Source organism: Tachysurus fulvidraco, chromosome 1 (genome assembly GCF_022655615.1).
Source record: "Tachysurus fulvidraco isolate hzauxx_2018 chromosome 1, HZAU_PFXX_2.0, whole genome shotgun sequence".
NCBI lineage: Eukaryota > Metazoa > Chordata > Actinopteri > Siluriformes > Bagridae > Tachysurus > Tachysurus fulvidraco.
In genome coordinates, this window is record NC_062518.1 from 5342649 (window position 1) to 5358674 (window position 16026).

The window sequence follows — 16026 nt, forward strand, 5'->3', positions numbered from 1 at the left end:
GAGAAGCTTGTTAACATGAAAACAGATATATACAATCATATCCGAAAAACACATTACAACTGCATAGACAAGCGGGTAATAAAATTATTCAAATTAGTTAAACCTGGAGATACAAAGATCCCAAAACCTTCCTACAGCTCAAACAGTAATAAAAATTGTTTTATCATTGTGATCCTTTTTATTCGATGAAATTTTCAAAAACACTTGATAGTGCCATGATGACAAACTTCACTTTTGGGTTTGGAGTCTAGAGAGAAAGAGAGAGAGAGGGAATAATGTATTCCCTTATAGACAATAGTTATGAAATATTAATTTCTTATTGAGCCACTGTCTTTGCTCCGATCATGCGTGTTTATGGCTTTCTTCACACAAAAGATCTGCAATAATTCAGTAAAAAAAAAATTTGCTTGATTTTCATGTTATACATTCAACATTTAGGTCTCAAGGTAAATCTGAACAGAGGATTGGGGAAAATGTGGTAAAGAAATCTTATGAAATGAAATTGTCCATGTCTTGGATCAGTGTGTCTGACATGTTCACGACATGAGCTTACAGTATGTCTGACAGAGTTGTTTACACCTTGGTTAGTTTGCACTTTGTCCCCAGTAGGACAATCCAAGAAAAGCTTAAAGCTCCTCCTTCGTTTTATGGACCTGAAGGCGTCTGACGCTGTCAAAGGTCAACATAAGCTTGTAAAAACAATAAATAAATAAATAAATAAATTTAAAAAAAGACTGAACTACTTTATCTAAATGACAGAATGTATGTCATTAGATAAGTCCACGTGATGTGAGAGAAGAGCAGGAAAACCCCTAACCATTTTTGCGCTCCTCGATGACTCTGTGCGTTTTGGAGACCGGTACGGCTAAATTTTACGCATACGGAACACACTTCAGCAGCAGCAGCACATACACTCGCACAGATATGCCATGCTTACTCTAACATAATACACATTATCTAGTGCACCTTAGTCCGTCTTTAGCACGCGCATTAGACGTGGATCGGCTTTCCTTCTACTAGATCATTTAGTGTATCCCAGTGCTGGAGTTGTTTACAAGAAAAGGAAAATGCAGTCATTTTGTTAATTTTTATTTTCACTTGGTTAAGAACATAATCGGATCTGTGTTGTTTCAAGTGGAATAAACTACGCCAGGGAGCATGGGTTTATTCAGGAACCAAACGCTGTGGTCTGAGGATCAGCTGGACGCGAACCACACGGACAACGAGCCTCTCAGTCCAGAGGTGGTGATCGTCCCGGTTATATTCGGATGCATCTTTTTCTTAGGGATTGTCGGGAACAGTTTGGTGATGGTGGTCATTGGGAGGATCAAGTCGCGGCGCTCGAGAAGCACCACTAACATTTTCATCCTAAACCTCAGCATAGCGGACCTTTCTTTCCTCCTCTTCTGCGTGCCTTTCCAAGCCACCATTTACTCGCTCCCCGAGTGGGTTTTCGGCGCCTTCCTTTGCAAGTTCGTGCACTACGTCTTCACGCTGAGCATGCTGGTGAGCATCTTCACGCTCGTCGCTATGTCCGTGGACAGGTACGTGGCCGTGGTGCTTTCTAAGAAGTCTCCGTGCATACGGAACCGCAGGAACGCACTCGCCGGGGTGTGTGTTATCTGGGCTCTGTCGTTCGTCTTCGCTGTGCCAGTGGCGCAGCATCAGATTCTGACTAATCATCCGGAAGCCCCGAACAGCTCATTCTGCTGGGAGATCTGGCCCAAGCCTGTGGCCAGGCGCACGTACAAAGTAACCATTCTGGTCATAGGGTATCTGTTACCGCTGCTTTTAATCACATGCTGCTACACCAAGGTAAGTGACCACATTAGTGTGAAGCACATTGTCGGTAGTTCTTACAACTGGAGCGCAATCATAATCCTGCACACCTGGCTCTTTGATATTATTCTCTAAGCCATAATGTTATCAGAGTGGAGAGACTACAGCTTACTAACAACCTCATATGGATTTTAATTCTTTACGAGTTTCCCTCGTATCTGTACCGGGCTGCATCATCAAGAGTATTAAGACACTTTTTTTGTAATAATAAAGTAACCTTTTCCTAAAGTCGTGTACCATAATTATCATTTAGAGTAAATCTGTAAATGTATTCCCTAAGGCCAGATGTTATACGTGAATTTATTTTTAGCGTGTAAAGATACATAGTAAAGTTTCTAAATTTATTTGAGTGTCAAGTCGGGAAATCCTGTTTTGCCAAATTGCGCGCCTTACGCACAGAAAGCGCAGACACATCTAAGTCTGATAAGATCTTTGTATCTGACCATATGTGTCAAACATCATGACGCTGAGTCTGAGAGACGTCTTGCTGAATAAAGACAACCAGGTTTATAGTCCACCCACTGAGAATTTACGATGTATTTTTAAAAAAGTAATTACGCGGTAATTAACCTGCTCAGGAGCTGAGGAGAGAAATTCCTCCTCCACACTGTCAAACGCCCGAATATACAGCAGAGCACTTGCTGTTATTGCACCATATACTGGTTGCACTCAGGAGGTGGGCTTTTCAGCAAAACAGTCACACTGTTTAGATTACATATCAGTGTTTGAGACAGGACATCACTTTTGTATAATTACGTCCTAGAGACAACTGTACAAGAAACCTCATATGTATTCATGTGAATCCACGTTAACCTAATCATGTATGCAGTCATACAAAAATATAAGATTTTGCAAAAAAAAATACAAAATTTTGGCAATATTTTATTAATATTTCTTTGTCATGCCCAGGATTTAAAACATAAAAGCCAAAGCCAATATTTTTTGTAATAACTATGTAAATGCAAACTGTCTATTTCATTCAGTTGTCCTTACGCAGTCAGGGACAGTTGTGACACTTGTTGTGCTCTGAATTATGGTACATTATCTGAAGTGAAATATAGTTATTCATGAATGCCTGTTTGGTTACAAGCCAATTTTCCAAGAATAAACATTGCTGCACAAATTAATTGCTGTAAATTAAAAAAGCCTTAAAAATAATGAAATGTAGAATGATGTTTCTACATTTAAAAAACAATTATAGAGAGCAATAAGCTGTGAAAGCTATCTATACTTAATGTGGCAACCCTTTGCTTTGTTAAAAAATTTAAATCTCAGAAAGTCGAAGGGGCAATTTGTGTAGTTTAATAAGAATATTGGCTCATACGCTTCACTTAGCATCTTGGAGACTCTGACTGTTGCACTTCAGCCTTCATTATATCATTAGGTTTTTCATCTGAAAAGAAATCTGTTACTGTACATACTGTAATATGTTGCTTTCTATACTGACAAACATTTTCAGTACCATTTAATCATTTATTTAATAAACGGAAAACAAACTAAAATAAATACAGACTCACTAATATAGAAGTCATGGATTAAAAATCTGCAACAGCATCTGTATTAAAAAATAATTGTTGCTTTTATTAAGCTATAATAAAAATGACTCACTTGTACTTCATACTTTTATTTATTTATTTCTAAGAGGAGAAAAACTTTATACTTTCTTTTCATTTAAATGAATGAAAGAATGTAGGCCTATGCATAAAAATTAAATTTTAAATTAAAGCAATGAAATTAAAATGATAGAGTGAGAGAGAGAGAAAGAGAGAGAGAAAAAGAATAATCTATTCCCTTTTAGACAATTCTTTGATATTCGTATGAAATATTCATTTGTTATTGAGCCACTGTCTTTGCTCCACTCGTGCGTGTTTATGGCTCTTTTCACACAAAAGATCTTCTGCAATAATTCAGTACTGAAATAAAAAGTTTTTATTCTTGTTTTTAATGTTATACATACACAATTTTTGTCTCTGAATCCTCTAGGAAAATATGAACAGAGGATTAGAGTTAAAGAAGTAAGGAAATATTCTGATGACATATATCATGTGAAATTACTACTATATGTATCCCTCATATGTACCCCTTACTGTACAGTAGATGCTAAAGGAAGGGAAAAAGCAGGAATACATCTCCCCAGTTACAATGTAAAAATTCAGTTTAAAAGACTATGTTTTAATATGGAGTATTTGTGATATATAAAAATATAAAATATATGAAGTAAATAAAAAAAAAAGATTGTACTTCAACATACAAACCTAAAAATATAAAAATAAACACATGGCTCTGCTCTTTTGACACCTTTTTGTAGTTTAGTCATAGAAAATCATTTATTTTTGAAACATGCACTCAGTGGCCACTATAATAGGAACATACCTGTTCATTCATCTGATGTTTGTGAGCCCGTGCCAACAGTTTGTGAGCCCGTGCCAACAACAACCTCAGATTCTTATCTGACAGCAGTGGAACCTGATGTATACTCTTCTGCTGTTGTAGCTCATCCACAATGAGGATGGATGTACAGTAGTTTGCCTTCTGAGATGCTTTTCTGTTCACCACAGTTGTGAAGAGTGGTTACTTAAGTTACTATAGCCTTCTGTTAATTCCAAAAAGTCTGATCATTTTCCTCTGACCACTCTTACTGAATGACTTGATTGAAAGTGAGAACTTTTGTTGTTAATGTTGTTTTTGTTGTTGTTGTTTTGCACCATTTTGTGCCTGTTGTGGTTAAAAATCCCAAGAGATCAGCAGTTTCTAAACAAATTGATAGTTAAAATGATGGAATGGTGTTGGATGTGAACATTAACAGGAGCTCTTGACCTGTTTCTGCATGATTCAATGATGCTGTAACATAATTGTCTGATTGGATAATCACACAAATGAGCAGGAGGGCCGATGTTCTTAATAAAGTTTAATTTGTGTAATATGGAAAATATGACAGGAGAAAAATGCTGGAGTTTATTTTGTGGTTATTGTTGTTTTTCAAAGAAGCACATACAAAAAAACTAGTTTTAGTTGTAATAGACTCCCTTTGAGTATAAAAAAATCCATTACCAGGGCCTTTAAACTTCAGACACACATCAAATACAAGGATCATTTAACTTTACTGCAAGCAGTTAAAGAGTACAACAACATTCTGGCAATTTCAGAGTTTGGTGTTTGTCATGTGAGATGCTATTTTCACAACACACAACTAGTACACATCACTGAGTTATGTCTAGTGGTGAGTTTTTTTATTAGTTGCAGGCTAAATTAATATTCACTGATAATTGCTTTGTTAGAAAATTAAAAGGAGTGTTGTGCAGTGTCATTACAAGTTATTAAGGTATGTTAGTCGATTAGTTTCCAATAACAGCACATCCTAAAGTTTCCAGCAGTATCAGACACCTCATTCAGAGAAGCTTACATTTTATCTCATTTTTATATAGCTGAGGATTAAGGGCCATGTTCAATGGCTCAGCAGTGGCAGCTTGGTGGACCTGGGATTCAAACTGACAAGCTTCTGATCAGTGGCCCAACACCTTAACCCCTAACCTACTACATCCATTAGGATTAGTGTAATTGGCCTAAAATGAAGTACTGTACATAGTGCCAGATGTCTACATGTTGTTCTACAAGAGTAGATTAATTTCAGAAATCTGAAAATGGGCCACAACATTTTGAAGCAGCAAACAGCATGTCAACAGTCTTCACACACTTAAAACCACTGTATACTTCTACATTCAGGATGTAGAAGTGATCCACATCCTGAAATGAATAAAGAACATGTACTTTTTTATTAATTAATAGTTACATTTATTGCTGTAGAATTCATGAAGTGATACAACCATATCTCTGAAAGCAGAAAAGTTTTGTGCGTTGAAAAGTTACACCTTTGACTGTAAAGAGTTAACCCCGGAGACACCTTCCAAAAATGCATTTACTAAAAGAGGACTTTAACCTCTCACTTACAATACACATTGTTACTATAGAAACAAGAACTTTTAGGAATTTGTGCATGAATATATTTTCTTTTATAGCTGAACAGTAACTCACAACTACAGTAACTACAGTAACTACAGTAACTAACATTTCGAAACTCATTACAGAAAATTTATTTAAAAACACATGAATTAACCAGCCAGAATCAAGCCTCTATCAACACTATAATATAAATACACTGTATATACACTATATACTATACTGTATACACTATATCTCTGACAAACTGCTGCTTCATAATGCCTGATTTTTCTTCTTGACTGTAAATAATATCCACTTTCATCATTCATCATCAGTGCTGAATTTCTTCTCTTTCTAGGTGTTGTATCACCTTCATAAAAAAATAAAGAATATGTCCAAGAAATCTGAGCGCTCAAAGAGAAAGGTAAGAATTTTGTTTAATGTATGATCTTGTATGTTTTTGCTCAGTGCATTCTCACCCAGAGATATTGTAGTATAAATGTAAACAGTTTTATGTTTAAATTTAGATTTACAGCATTTGGCAGACCCCCTCATCCAGAGCAACGTACAAAAGAGCTTTTAAGTCTCATTAACATTGGTGCACTAGGTTACAGACTTAGGATACCATCAACCTAAAACTCTGTTCAGTGTTTTTTTTTTATATATACACATTAAACAAACACAGAAAATAAGTGCTAGTTTTAGGGCTAAAGTTCATTCCACCACCTCGGTGCCAAAACAGATAGGAGTCTTGACGTATGTGAGACCAGTCGAGCAATATGTATATATAATATAAAACAATAATATATTTACTGGTTTTTTTTTGTTTGTTTTTTTGTTTAAATGTATTTTTTATACACATCAATATATGCTTTGCAACATAAGAGTCTATGTCAATGTGTCAATCTGACTCAATGTCCACCATTTTAGCCATAATAAATCCAATTAATTCACTTTTCCTTTTTAAAAATCTATCAGGTTTACAAATTTAATGCATGCTGTTAGTGTAACCGACCTAAAATTATGTACAGAGTGCCAGATCTCTACATGATATTCTACAAGAGTGGATAAATTTCAGAAATTCAAAAAGGGGCCATGACACGTTGAAGCAGCAATCAGCACGTTAACAGTCTTCACATACTTAAGACCGCTGTATACTTCAGTTTCACTTGATCACTCCATCTTCTCCTCTCCATCTGAAGCTCATTCAAACCAGATGCTTTAAATGCAACCTAGCTATATTGTGTGTAATTTGGATATGGATCTCTGAGGCCATTTAACACACTTCCATCTGTGGCCTCAAGCCTGTGCTACAGCTAATGAGCTTAAATAGAAAGAGTTTAAGAATGGCGTCTGTTAGCAATCACAGTGAGCTCACCTTGTTTACCGTAAGAAGTTGGAGGGGGGTTAAAAAATGCTTTTAACAGTTGGCGCGAGTAAGATATCTGGTACATGTATGCAAGATATTACTTATCGCTCAGAAACACCTGATATGGACTGGACTATAATTATTATAATGAGGTAAAATTGACATCTAATGTATGAGAGAAAGCTAGCTTTTAGAGCAGTAATGGCAGTACAGCAGGCTGTATCTATAGCAACACATCACCAGCCTTGAATCATTGCAGCAAAGGTTGCATTCTCTGACAGCAATCGCTGAATTTTATGCGCTGAACGTTTTTTTTTTTCCCATGATATTTGTGTGTGCCGAATCAAAAAACTGCTGTTTAATTTACAAGTCAATGGGTTTGTGCAAATGAAAACATTTCACTTTACCTGCTGAACATGTAAAAGGTGAATTTATTGTATTGTCCTATAGGGAAAATATGGTCTGAAGTTCAAAGGTTACAATTATATTATTTACTACACAGGAAATTGGGAAACAGTGGGTCATTGTTCAAAGCCACAGCTGATCTGGAGTGACCTTAGCCACAGAGACACTTAACAGGGGAAAAATTAATAGACTTCTGTTATTTTAGGAACATACTGAAGGTCTACATTGTATGAAAATACTTTATATACTAGTTCTTTTCCTTGGACTAAATTGGGACAAAATCTATTAAATGTTTTTGGTTTGCTTAAAGATACATTTAATATGTTATACAATTTATATTCTATTCTAATCTGCTTTCTTCAGTCATCACACTAATCGGTTTAAAGCTGTTTTCTTCAGGTTCTGAATATTGATCTGTAAATGGGTTTATTAGTTGATCTGGAGAAGCTGCAGAGTAAAATAAAAAAAGCATAAGTGTGAATTAAATCTCTTGTCCAGAATTTTAAAATGCGGTGAAGAAAAGTGGTTATGAAGCAGGGCCAAAGTGTGCTGATGTCTTATGATTTCTAAGTACTATAGTGGAAATTGTAATCAACATTACCAACATGATATTTATTATTATAATTCATCTGCAAAATGTGTATATTAAAACTGGTCATTTGAATAAAATTAGTAAGGAAAAAAGTTTCAATCAATAGCCAGAATAAACTTCTACAAAAGTGTGGGCCTAATATTTTTGATGAAGATGATTCATAATGAAGCATTTGTATAAAGTATACTTGTGAAGCATTTGTATAAAGTATACACTGCTTGCATATCTGTTTGGATCGATTTTAAGTAATCCTAAGGGTGCAAAATATTACAGTGTTTTGTTTTTTTTAATAAATAATAGCTTGTTCAAGCTAGTGTGTTTCACTTCAAGTATATATAGAAAAACTGTTGAAAAAGTGTTGAGATGCTTTTCTGCGCAGCACTGTTGTAAAGACAGCTGATTTTAGCCACTTTTTCAGTTACCTCTCTGTCAGCTGAAACCAGTCTGGCTGTTGGTCCGTGGCCATCGGTCATCAACAAGATATATACTCCCTGTTATTATACCATGCTGTGTGAACTCTAGAGACTGCTGTGCATGAAAATTGTAATAAAAAAAAACCCTCTCCTTTTCAATTCAATTCAATTCAAGTTTAATTGTATAGCGCTTTTTACAATTGACATTGTCTCAAAGCAGCTTTACAGAAAATAAACATAGAACAAAAGGTTAATATAAAGATTAATATAAAGATTAATCCTCCTTATTTTTTTTTCCAGTTATTTCACTCCAAAGCAAAGCTTTTGGCTTTCCATTCAGAATTTGTCATAATTGTTGAACCATTTTGAATGAAAGCATCAATAATTCTTTGAGGGTCTGAATTGTAATATAGTCATGGTGTGAAAAAAAAAAGAAGTCATCTTAGAGATCTATGTGACTGAGGACTATCTATCCACATATATTGTGAATTGACAAAAAATTAATATATTCCTAAAATTAATATAATTTAATTGAATTTAGTTCATGTTCATTTTCAAGGTCAAGCTGACATATTTCCAGAGCAGTGTATTTGAATTGCATTTTCTTCATCAGAACCGACTGATGTGAATCTAGAAAAACCTCACGACCAAATTGTGGATTTATTATGATTGTATGAATAATGATGACTGTTGAAGTTGTTTGAGCCTATTACTCCTTTTAGTAATATTATCACTTTATTTACAGCATAGTCTGTATTACTAGATATCACAGAGAGTTTGAGGCCCCTAACAGATAACAACGTTTCATGTTTATCAGACAGAACATACAGTATGGACTGTCGCTGATCTCTTCCAGATGCACAGCAAGCTCATAATCATTTTTGGCTCTAAGAACCCCGTTCACCCGTCTACTTATCCTGTGTTGTTTTCAAAGTGTTTAGAAGAGTTTTTGCACAAGAACAGTGTCTCATCTGACATTTATTCCAGGTAAACCCCTTAACGCCATTATATTTCACACATAATACAGCATATTCATCCATTTTACATACAATACAACATGTGCATAAGAGTTTTGCTTCAGTCTTCAGTCTTTGTGTAATTATTGCCTGTGTCCACATCGGTAGCTATATGACACTATTCTGGCTAATTGTATGCAGTTACTGTAAATTAAAACAAATTTAGTGGTCTGTTTTGGACTGTTACAGGATGCAGGAATGAAAGCTTCATCATTGAGCTACAGATTCAAAAATTCTGACAAATGTGTTTGTTTTGATAAATGTCTGAAGTCTTTTTAATTAACAATTATTCTAATTCTCTCTGTTTTAGAAAACAAGTGATTAGTCATAGTTATGACAGAAATTAAGTGTTTCTTCTAGGACATTAATTTAAATTGTAAACATTTTTCAATAACACAATGTTTTTTCCAAGTCTGGAATAATTACAATTATTCTATGTACCTTACTAGGGCAAAACAGTAAATCATTATAGTCATAAAGTTTCTTACCTGTCATTATGTTTTATTAGCATTTAATAAACGCTAATAAAACAGTTCACCTCAGGATATTAAAAACTGTAAAGAGCTGTGACCTAACAAAAAAAGGTGTGTGAAAAGTAAACATTGCATCTTGTGGTGTCACTTTAACTAATAAATCAATAACTAGCCCAGTAGTAAGAACTGTGTGATGTGCCTGAGTGTTTAAAATTGTCTAAATCTCAATTATACAAAGCAAATTCTGGCATTTGTAATAAACTCTCTGTGAGTTAAATGAACTCTTTTCTGGAGTTAACCTAAACTCCTGTGGGATTAAAATTCTACTAACATACTGAGTAAAATTTACCTTCAAACACTTAACAAATACATTTAAGGCTTTTGATAGACACCCTCATCCAGAGAGCCGTACATTCATACAATTGACAAAATTTATGTTGCTCGGGTGCCCAGGAGATGCAGCTAGGAAGGCCCTGGGAATCAAACGGAGAACCTTCTAATTAGTAATCCAGCCCCCTAACCACTGAGCTACTGTTTCCAAACAAGATCAGTAAAATTTAATATCACCGTCAATTTAAGTAAACTGGCACTTTTACGTTCCTCACAATGTAGTCCAAGATAAGATGCAGCTGGGTGCGGAAAAAAGTAGACCAAACAACACCAGCGGGAGTTAAATCATACGTCTCAATCCCCGGTGCATAAACACCAAAATATTACTCTGCTTTAGAGTACCCCCCGACACCAGCTAAACCCAAAATCTTACTTTTACCTAAGTTTCTATCCAACTCCGGAATATATAGTGTGATAATACAATTATTACCAATAATGAGAAATGTAATATGCTTCATGTTTACACCCCTGAAGATTGTACAGTGATATGGTCATAGTCACATTAGCCTGTTAGCTAATCTAGTTAATCTGCTAATTGGTGCTTCAGTTGTACTTTTTTGTTTTGATTTTTGTGTAATGGGACAGGACTCATAACTGTCATATTTCTGATATATTTCTTTATCACAGTTCAGTCACTCCACTGCAGTTTTGGCAGTTACTGGAAGCTTCAACAAGCTAACCTGACAGGATTCTTGAAAGGAATTTTTGTAGCTATATACTAATGTGTAAAATAATAGATCTGATAGATAAAACAACAATAGTTTAATCATTGAGCACTAATGATACTGAAGTTCATCTTTGAGCTCTGCATACCTTGGCTCAGGTGCTTATGCAATTATTCAGGCAGGCTATAACAATATTTAGTCACCTGTGTTGTTTGGCAAGCAGCTAAAAGCTGTCTGTTCAAATATAGCAAATAGTTTCCTAATCCAGATCTAAATATTTGGAAGAGAGCCTAGCATACTAAAAACTAGTAATACTATCAGCTTTTTTAGAACAGTTACCTTTGGCAAAAGTGTCAAAAAACTTTTGGACCAAAATAATAATCTATACAGATAAGGTGTAAAAGACAGACAGAAAGGATGTGTGTTACAGTAATTACAGGGATACTGAGATACAGTAAACTGGTGTTCTTGTAATTGTGCTGGTTGTCCAGACGGTTCTGTCAATACTGTTTGACTGCACTGATTCTTTTGTTTAGTCTAACAAATGAAATGGTGAAATTAAACTATATTGATTAGACTCACAGGAACCTTCATACCATCATGTCACATTCTCAGCTTTTTCTCTTTGTGTATGCAATTGTCTGAAAATTGAGTTTTTCTCAGCTCTATCAGGCCTCTGATTTTTGATTAATCCACTAAAAAATTGTGACCATTGGGAATTGTTGAGATACTTACAGAGGTACTGTAATAAGAAAAGGCATTCAAGTCACCAGATCTGCATATATTTGCAGGCTGAAGTCAATATGAATTCAATTCTAAAAAAAATGTACATCATTTTCTCTAAAGCAGGCCGATGCAGCAAGTATATTATCTTTGATCCATGATCGACTGCAGACTAGCGCCTACATCTGATTTCAGATTTTGATTGTGTTTAGAACAGCCAATGAATAAAATAAAAAAAAAGTCAGTCCCACTCTGATATAGTTTTTCACTCATAAATACTGTCATACTGCAGAAGAAAAATGTTCGGCTTCGGAGTAATATCTCGCCAGAGGCCTTACTGTACATTGGTGCCTTTCTACTCTTGGCACTACGAAGAACAGTTTATAATTCAACACCTACAAATTACTTCAATGTGGGAGATATATCTGCTTAATGATGTCTAAAATGGTTATATTGCATGTCACACAATAATACAAACCCAACACTCAGTCACTGCTGATATAATACTGTATGATATTCAGCATAAACAACCAATTCATTCTAGATTTTGTGCCAAAGGTTTCTAAGAGCCATCTCACCTCTAGATGCGCTAATGTTCAATGGATTTTGTGGCCTGTCTGTCAGTTCATAGCAAGATCTGAAAAGTGGGCCACCCCATTAACTTAAATTAGAATTCACTGCTATGAAATATTTTGGTCATAGTGAGTTTCTTGTGAGAAAAACAAAAGGTTAATTATTCAGTGACCTATCATAATGTTCACTACTTCAGAGAGCAGACCATTTCACTCTCTAAAATATTGTGACTCAAAATGTTCCTGAATTAATTAGTAAAAGTCTTCACCTGTTTTTATGATTTAAAAAAAATGAAGGATATTAAAATGCATAAGCTTTTAGTAGAGGTCACTGAGTTGACTCAAATTTTACATACTTAATCTTGTACACAGGAAGAATCTGGTCAAGAAGTGACAGATGATATAATAAATGTTGCATTAGCAAGATAAAGTTTGAGTGATGTCAGAAGAAACATTTTTTAGTTTCTAAATGAGGAAATAAACCGTCAAGTTGTGGTTCTGTAGAGTATATTGGATGAAGGGGTTGGAGGGGATGTGGTAGCCTATTGGTAGCGGTGTTGGTTTACCAGTCAGAAGGTTGTGAGTTCAAAGTCTACTAAGCTGCCACTGCTGGGCCCCTGAGCAAGGCCCTTAACCCTCAATTGCTTCATTGTATAAAATGAAATAAAAATGAAAGTTGCTCTGGATAAGGGTGTCTCACAAATGCTGCAAATGTATGATTATGCAATAGTTTAATATACAGTAGTTTATATAACAAATAGACCGTATTCCATAGACCTTGGCCTGAGCTTGTTTTATTGCAGATAGGTGTCAAAAAATGACAACCAAAGCAAAGTGATTCAGTACTTTACACTTTTAATCAGAAGAAACAAATAAATTATTTTCTAAAACTAAATTATCTTCTAAAAATTATTTTCTTACACTAAACGAATTGGCTTTTAGTGTGAGATGTGTGTTTTTCTCGCTGATGATAACCTTACACAGAATTTTAGTGTTTAGTTGAAGATAACACCTTAAAATTTTTTGATGCTAATGAACAAGCACTTGGGGCTGTTTGGGGATTGTTTTTAAAACCTTACTAGGAATAGAGTATATTGCCTTTAGTATGCTAGGTAAAACAGAAACATTTATTTATGCTACTAAAAGCCCTGAGTGTCTACTTTCATATGAGCCATAAACCAAGGTTTTGCAGTGTAACATAACAAAGACATTCAATGCTAAACATGGACAATTTCCATTTTTAAGCCTGTGGTGATAATGAGTGTCTGGAGTCTTACAAAAAAACTGTCTGTTTTTCTAATTTATGTCGCACTTTTGAGGTTTTAACCTGAGTCTCCCTCTTATTTCAGCAGACTAAACAGGGTATTTCGATAAATACTGTGGCACCAGATGAAAAAAATCATGATCAAAGTTCATTGACTTTAGTTTTTAAAATTGCAGTTACATGAGTTACTTAGCGAATTAGCTCAGCAGACCACTGCACTACAGCATTAGAAACATTAGCTCAGAAAGAGGATAGACTTCAGAATTTCATCTTTATTCACATTTACAGCATTTGTAAGACACCTTACCTATCCAGAGCAAATTAAATTTATTTCATTTGTACAGCTAAGCAACTCAGGGGCCCGGGAGTGGCAGCGTAGTGGCCCTCAGATTCAAACTCGTGACCTTTCCGATCGGTAAAGTGCGACACCACTGAGCTACCCACAATTAATTTTTTTCATGTTTTTTATACTCTCTGGTCTGTTTTCGCGATTTAAGGACAGGACTGGGATTAAAGAATGCCGACAGCAAAAAATGCTATGTGCACAGTCAATTGGACAGAGAAGTATGTATTTATTCTCTCCATATAAAGACCCAATGAACTAGTCTAAAGTGATCAGTAGAAGTGAACTACAAGAACAAAAAATAAAAACACTTCAAACTGAACAAAGCATTAAGCATGAAGTATTATAAGCTCACAGTTTTCTTTGTTATAAGCAGCAGGACCTGGCTAGCTCATCATAATAGAATCCACTATGAATTCTTTATTGTATCAGAAGGTTCCTGAGGAACATGTCAGACCATATGTCAAAAAACTGAAGCTGAAGTGGAACTAGACCAACATAGCAATAAATCCACCAAGGACTGGCTGAAAGGTAAAAAACAGAGAATTCTGGAATGACACACTAGCTCACTAGTTATTAGGGCACAGTGTCTTAACTTTTTCCTCAGATGAAACACTAATTTTGTTGATTTCTTTTGCTGAATAAGTAAAAAGTGATTTTTTGTTGTTGTTGTTGTTGTTGTCATTATTGTTGTTTACAAGCAATTGCATCACTTTCATCTACAGGTACAAATTTTAACAAGATCATACACTGAAATGTTGACATTTCTTAATAAAAAATTTAATATTTAATGGGGCATCCCAATTTTTTCACATGACTATATATTCATTGATATGGTGCAATTTTTTTTCTCTAAGAAGACTTTTGATGGTAGAAGTCTCTAGTGTCAGCACTTTAAAACAAATCAAGGTAAAGTTTACCAGTTTAGATAAAAGTCTTTTGGAAAGAGGATTTTCTCAGTAACACAACATGCTCTGATCAACTAAAAGAGAATTTAGAAAAAAGAGAGTTTACAGATGTTATATCATAAGTATTAATAGAACTAGCAAAGATTCCACAACACTGAATGGATCTATAAATGCTAAAAATTATAAATGGTAAAAAAAAAAAAACACTGTGGCATCAGTCAGCTTTATTGTCAGCATCAGCAATTATTTGAAGACTCATCAGCAATTATTTGAAGACTTCGGCACTTCGGCAGGAAGGAGTTAGTGTTGTGTCTGCTTAATTCCACTCGACTACATAGTATTATAGAAAGGACATTGTTTATATTTACATTATTTACTCATCATTATCACCCACAAGAAGATGAGGTTCTTTTCTCAGTCTGGTTCCTCTCAAGGTTTCTTTCTCATATCATCTCATGGAGTTTTTCTTTGCTACCTTCTCCTCCAGCTTGCTCATTAAACATTAAATATTTTTTCTTTTGTTTCTGTACTTCTGTAAAGCTGCTTTGAGACAATGTGAATGTGAAGGGCTATACAAATAAAATGAATTGAATTGAACTAAAATTAAATAAAAGACTTACTTATTTCTTTCATTCATTCATAGTTTATTAATCAGTGGTAAATTACTGTGGCAGAAAATAAAAATAATAAACAATATTAAAATGTTTTGTCAGACCATGTTTTTGGTGATTATTGTCCTATAAGAACACCCCATAAGGTGTAATTCCTGAATCCGTGTTTAATCCTTATTTCATTCAGAAACATTTTGTGTGTTTTTTTTGTTTTGTTTTGTTTTTTTGTGAGTGACATCCTAACAAGCAGAGGAAGAACTCATCCCTGGCAGAAGGTGTTTGTTCAAATTAACATTAGCATAAACACACAACCCAATCCTTTTTTTTTTAGTAACATTTACGTTACGTACTGTTAAAATTATCCTATTTACCCTAAAGATGTGTGAGCTCTCCAGAAGAAACCAAAACAAAAAAAGTGTTGATGCTTTGGCACAATTTATACTGTAGTATTGAGTGAAACAGCTGACACTTCCACTGTCATCCAGTCAATATGAATCTCTGTGT

At 34.8% G+C, this 16026-nt stretch overlaps 1 protein-coding gene across 2 annotated transcripts in view; it reads left to right on the plus strand.

Annotated features, from left to right (window-relative positions):
• The first annotated feature begins 705 nt into the window (after nt 1-705).
• The window catches only part of galr1b (galanin receptor 1b), a 28798-nt gene continuing 13477 nt past the window's right edge, over nt 706-16026 (plus strand). Inside the window, exons 1-2 of one of the 2 annotated variants that reach the window (XM_027137210.2) lie at nt 712-1815; nt 6137-6202. In XM_027137210.2, the coding sequence (XP_026993011.1) occupies nt 1159-1815; nt 6137-6202 (723 nt within the window). In that variant the 5' untranslated portion in view covers nt 712-1158. Of the gene's footprint in view, nt 1816-6136; nt 6203-16026 lie in introns of both variants that reach the window. The other variant, XM_047818770.1, reaches the window with a different exon arrangement.